This window comes from Tupaia chinensis, unplaced genomic scaffold, assembly GCF_000334495.1.
Source record: "Tupaia chinensis unplaced genomic scaffold, TupChi_1.0 Scaffold000175_1, whole genome shotgun sequence".
NCBI classification, from domain to species: domain Eukaryota; kingdom Metazoa; phylum Chordata; class Mammalia; order Scandentia; family Tupaiidae; genus Tupaia; species Tupaia belangeri.
In genome coordinates, this window is record NW_006159650.1 from 3,742,748 (window position 1) to 3,748,762 (window position 6,015).

The 6,015-nt window shown below is 39.1% G+C and overlaps 1 protein-coding gene across 4 annotated transcripts in view; it reads right to left on the reverse strand.

The window, feature by feature from the left end:
* The window catches only part of BRWD1 (bromodomain and WD repeat domain containing 1), a 162,539-nt gene that overhangs the window by 128,857 nt on the left and 27,667 nt on the right, over positions 1–6,015 (reverse strand). For 3 of the 4 annotated variants that reach the window (XM_027770963.1, XM_006146293.3, XM_027770964.1), the window contains exon 9: positions 1,957–2,057. In XM_027770963.1, coding sequence (XP_027626764.1) covers positions 1,957–2,057 — 101 coding nt within the window. The remainder of the gene's footprint in view (positions 1–1,956; positions 2,058–6,015) is intronic. The other variant, XM_027770965.1, reaches the window with a different exon arrangement.

A 6,015-nucleotide genomic window follows, 5' to 3' on the forward strand; every position in this document is an offset into this window, starting at 1 on the left:
ACTACTAAACATAAATGAAATATAAGCCACACATATAACTTTAAATTTTCTAGTAGCCATGTTATTTTATTTTTATTTTTTAAATTATTTTTATACTGGGTTGTCAGAAAAGTCATGACAGATTTTTTTTGTTTGTTTTTCTGTGCAAAAATGCTTTGGTATGGGCATGTGTGCTTTCCAGAAACAGAGTGAGAAAGAGAGAAAGTGAGAAAATACCCCCTAGAAGACATAACCATTTTGCAATCCCTTCGCCATTCTCCTCACAGGATCCTAGCCATGCACACACACATACCCAGCGTGAGTTTCAAGCTTCTGGATCCAGAAATCAAACTGTAGTCAACCACGTGGGAGTCCAGAGTCTTAAGCATTATGACCACTGCTGGCCCCAAAGTCTGTTTTGCTTTTTTTAAGTTGCCAGAGAGCAAGCAAGAGAAACAGAGATTACATATTGTGATCTTTCGGATAGGTTGAACTAAATTAAATAGAATTTAAAAAATACTTATTTGGGGCCAGCCCCATAGCCTAGCAGTTGAAGGAACTAGATCCCACATGGCCAGCTACAGTTTGGACCCCAAACTCAGCAGCTTGAGAAACACTCTGGGCTTCTATGTGTGCCTGTCCAAAATCCTGATAGGATGGAGAAATTCAGAAGCATTTGGTTTAAAAAAGAAAAAAGGTCCTTAATAACTGAATCAAGTAATCAATTTAAATTAATAATTCAGTTCCTCCATTATATAGCCACATCTGAAGTGCTCAATAGTCACACATGGTTAGCAGCTACCATACTGGATACAAGGTCTACTATTCATGTCCTACAATTCTCAAGTGTTCCTGCCAAAATTTCTGATTACAAACCTAACTCTACAGTTCTAACATTTTTTTAAAATGTGGGGCCAACAGGGGGCATGGACAAGTATAGTTCAAGTCCTGGATACAGCAGTTGAAACTCACAGTGGGCACATGTGCATGCAAGCCCAAGATCCCAGGATGAGAATGAAGGAGAAGGGATTGCAATATGGCCATCTCCCAGGGAGGGTGATTTCTCACTTTCCCTATCTCTCTGATGAGCATACACACCATATGGCAAAAATTTTAAAATAAAAAAAAGCAAGCCAGCCAATGGTGTGGTGGTTAAGTCTGCTGGATCCCATGTGGCGAAATGCACAGTTCAAGTGTTAGACCCCAGCAGCTTGAAAAACACACCAGGCAGGTGTGCATGCCAAAGATCCTGAGAGAGGAATAGAAAGAACTGTAGCATGGCCATCCCCACAGAAGGTGATTTTTTCACTTTCTCACTCTTCTCTCTGGTTCTTGGGTGAGCACGTGTGCCCTGTATCAAATTTTAAAACAATGTTTTTAAATGTCTCACATACGTATCTTCTAACTTTGTTTTCAAAAAAAGTGCCAAAATAGAAATGTGATTGCTTCTTGGCACCAGCAGATGGCATGATGGTTAAGGTACTGGACTCCCACAGGGCCAATTATGGTATGAGTCCTGGACCTGGTGGCTTGCTTTCTCATTTTCTCTCTCTCTCTGGCCAACTACAATATGAGTCCCAGACTTAGTGCTTGGTTTCTCTCTCTCTCTCTCTCTCTCTCTCTCTCTCTCATGGTCTCTCTCGAGCAAGCACATGTGCCTCCCTCTTTCGCTGTCTCTCTGGTGAGCACATGTGCCCTATAACAAATTTAAAATAATAAATAAAAATAAATAATTCCTAAGAAATATCTAAAAACAAATTTTATTGCTTCTTTTACATATCCAACTACCTAAAAAAGTAAACTGTAAACAGTGAATAGTCAATATAGCACATATACTATATATAATAAAAAATTAAGTTCAAAAGTAACAAGGCAACTATAATACACAATTCCTATTTATAATCAAACAGTATTTCATTAAACTAAATGATAATTACATTAAAGAAGAGAAGTCTTTAAAGAATAAAAGTCACGTACCTGAATTTCAGGGATTCTAAATCCCACTGCCAAAAACAAACTGTCCCATCAGCACCAGTGGAAACCATGTATCTTTGAGAGCCTTTGGCCAACGGGCTAAACTAAAAAGCAAGAATATATATACAGTTTCTAGAACTTCTACTTAAGTTATAATTTGACAGTTTCCCAACATTAACCTCAACTGACATCCTAAGGATGTAAAACACAAGAAATCCAAAATATAGGTAGGTATTATCATAGTGAAAATTCACAATCTAATATATAGGCAATGCGATCTCAAAAAAAATTTTTTTCAAAATAACCAGAAAAACTTTCACAAAATGAAGACTGACTTCTATCAGATACTACAGCATTTCAGAGTCTCAATAATTAAAATTGTTCTGTATAGAGGTACATTGATAGAATGACCAAAAAAAACGAAGTCCAAAAATGGACTCTAAAAAGAGTTCAGTAGGATAGGGTGCCATTTCCAATTTCTTGAGGAAACAACAGGTAACTGCATGAATGGTATTTTGACAAATAAGCAAAAGTCTGGGAAAATGAAGTTAGAGTCATTATTCACACTGTATTTGTGAATTAATTCCAAATGATCAATGATTTATTTAAAAAACAAAACTGGGGCCAGCTAGATGATACAGTGGTTAAGGAGGCTGGACCCATGTAGCCAGAGGCACTGTTTGAATCTCAGACTCAGAAACTTGAGAAACACTAAGGGCATGTTTATATGCAAGCCTTTGGGCTTGCATCCTAAGAGGAAAATGGGGGAGAAGGAATTGTGGTGTGGTTGCCCTCCTGGGAGGTGATTTCTCACTTTCTCTCACATGTTTAAGAGCACACATACTACTGCAAACTAATTTAAAAAAATCTTCTCGGGGCCAACTGGGGGCCAGCAGCTGGCGTAGTGGTTAAGGGTGCTGGACTCCCACATGGTCACCCACAGTTCGAGTCCTGGATCTGGCGGCTTGCTTTCTCACTCACTCTCTCCCTCTCTCGTGCTCTGTTCCTCTCCGGTCGAATTAAATAAATAAATACATAAATAAATAAAGTTAAATAAAAAATAATTCTTGAAAAAAAAATCTTATCTGTCTCTCATAGAGGAAGAAATATATATATACACACACACACACATATATATAACATATATATATTTCTATATACATATATATATTAAACTGAGTAGACATTACAACAAAACAGTAAAATTTATGACTTGGCACAGAATACTTTAATCATGCTAAACCTGTAAGTCTATGTAAAACATCTTTTACATTAAGTTACCTATGTTCTAAATCAAATTTACAGATACAGAAGCATTATGTTATTTTTTTAAAGAATTATTTTTTATTTAACTTTGCTTATTATTATTTTCAAGTTTGATCAGAGAGAGATGGGGGAGGGGGAGTGAAAAAACAAGCCACCAGGTTCAGGACTCAAACTGCAGTCAGCCATGTGGGAGTCTAGCACCTTTAACCAGCATATCACCTGCTGGTCCCCAGCGCTATGTTATTTTTATCCCACTTATATCTTTATCTATTCCTGAATTGACACCATATTGTTTTCTTAATACAGCATTTTAAAATATCTGACATGGCTAAACGCCTTTTTTTTGTTGGCTATTTCTGCTTATTTTTCTCAAGAGCTTGATGGCTGGCTACATTTCATTAAAACAATTTTAGTTTCAAATGTATACACCATTAGAGCACAATCTGTACAGAAGACATATCTACAAAACTAAATCTCCTACTTCAAAAACACAGGAGGCATTTCACTTACTTAGGCTACTTCCTCCCCCTACTAAGAGTTCTGCCATTATTTTTAAGACTTTTCTTCATATACATTTTTTTCCTTTTAACTTTATTCCTGTCTCAAGAGTTTTGTAACTACTGTATATTATATTTTTCATCCACTGTATTTATTAATAATTGGTTATTCATGGTATATAGTAAAGTTCTGGCTTCAGGATAGAGGTCCTGTATCTGTTTTATTAAGCTCTCAGCAATTCTAACAGCTTTTAATAAAACTCACTAATGAGATCGTTAGGCTTTTTTAATTTTTTTGTAGATTTCTGCCATAGGGCATGTTTGCTACCTGGAGAAAGAGGGAAAGTGATAAGTCACCCCACGGAGCGTATAGCCTTGCTAAAATCTCTACTCCTCTATTCTCCCCTTGAGATTTTGAGCATGAACACACACACACGTGTACATACACATTTCAGCATGTTTTTCAAGTCTCCATGTCCAGTACTCAAACTGCAGAGTCGCCCATGTGGGATCCAGCACCTTAACCACCATGCCATCTGGTGGCCCACCAACAGGCTATATTTTTAATCTTTGAAGACTTCCTTTTACTGTTTCAGGGTTTTGTTTTGTTTTGCCTTTTTAGGTTTTTGCCCATAGGGTATGTGTGCTGGCCAGAGATAGAGAGAAGCAATGAGATATCAAGAGAGAAATCACCCCCCAGGGAAGATGGTCATGCTATAATCTCTTCTCCTCCATTCTCCTCCTGTGATTTTGGCATGCACACACACCCAGTAGGACTGTCAAGTTACCAGATACAGGGCTTAAGCTGCAGTGAACCATGTGGCAGTCCAGCACATTAACTGCCATGCCACCTGCTGGCCTTCCTTTTACTGTTTCTAAGTAACAACACTTCCTCAAATGTAGTATCACTGACATACAGCCATGTTTTATCAATCACACATGAAATCATTAATCAATGGAATATGCATTCCTGGATATTAAAAAAGGGTCTAATTTTGGGGGGGCAGGACCCGTAGCCTAGAAGTTAAAGGAGCTGTGGGACCAGCAGGTAATGTGGTGGTTAAGGCGCTTAATTCCCACATGGCTGACTGCGGTTCAAGTCCTGGACATGATGGCTTGCTTTCTCACCTTCTCTCTCTCTCTCTGATCAGCACGTGTCCTACAGCAAACTTAAAAAAATAATAATTTTTTTAAAAAACAAAGAAGCTTGGGACCAGCAGTTGGCATAATAGCTATGTCGCTGGACTCCCACGTAGTCGATCACGGTTCGCGTCCCGGACCCAGTGGCTTAAAACTCACGCCAGGCGCGTGTGCATGCGTGCCTAAGATTCCGAGAGGAGAATGGAGGAGAAGGGATTGTGGCATGGCCATCCCCCCTGGGGGGTGATTTCTCGCTATCTGTCTCTCTGTCTCTGTCTGGCGAGTGCACACGCCCTATAGCAAAAACCTCTCCAAAAAAAAAAAAAACGAAGAAGTTAATGGAGCTGGATCCTACACAGCTGACCACAGTTGGAATACCATATCTGACATCTTGAAAAATATGCTAGCATACATACTCAAAATCTCAACAGGATGGAGAAATGTAGAGAAAATTATGACATGACCACACCACAAGGGGGGGGGGGTGGCTTGCTCTCATGTGCATGTCCGGTGAGTACATCACTCTGGCAATTTAAAAAAAGAAAGTCTCATTTTGATGAATCCTGTTTAGAAGAACTATAATTTCACAAAATCCCTTTTGCATTATGATTTCCTGCTATAACCGTGGGTTAAAAGCACAGTCTTGGTGGTATAGGCAGTAGTATACCTAAGTGAGGTGTAGGAAACCACATGATCCACCACAGGCTCAGATTCCCAGCATAACTGACCTGAAACATGTGTGTGTGTGTGTGGATGTGCATGCATGCACACAAGATCCTGATTAGCTGGAGTACTGGGGGAAGGGGATCACAGCATAATGAAACCCTGCCATGGATGCTCTTTCTCTTTTTTGCATCTGTGAACTCTCTATCATGAATAAAATAAACTTCATTTTGAAGTTGTCTTAAAATCCACACATTTTGAGTGACTAACTAGCATTTAACACATTCCAAGGAGCTTAATAACTTTTATACCTATTTAGTAGCAAATTAGGAGTCTTTTTTTTTTTTGGATAGGTATTTGCTACAGGGCGCATGCACTCACCAGAAAAAGAGACAGAAAGCGAGAAATCACCAAGCCGCGATCCCTTCTCCTCCATTCTCCTCTCGGGGATCTTGGGCGCATGCGCACGCACACACACACACGTGCCTGGCATGAG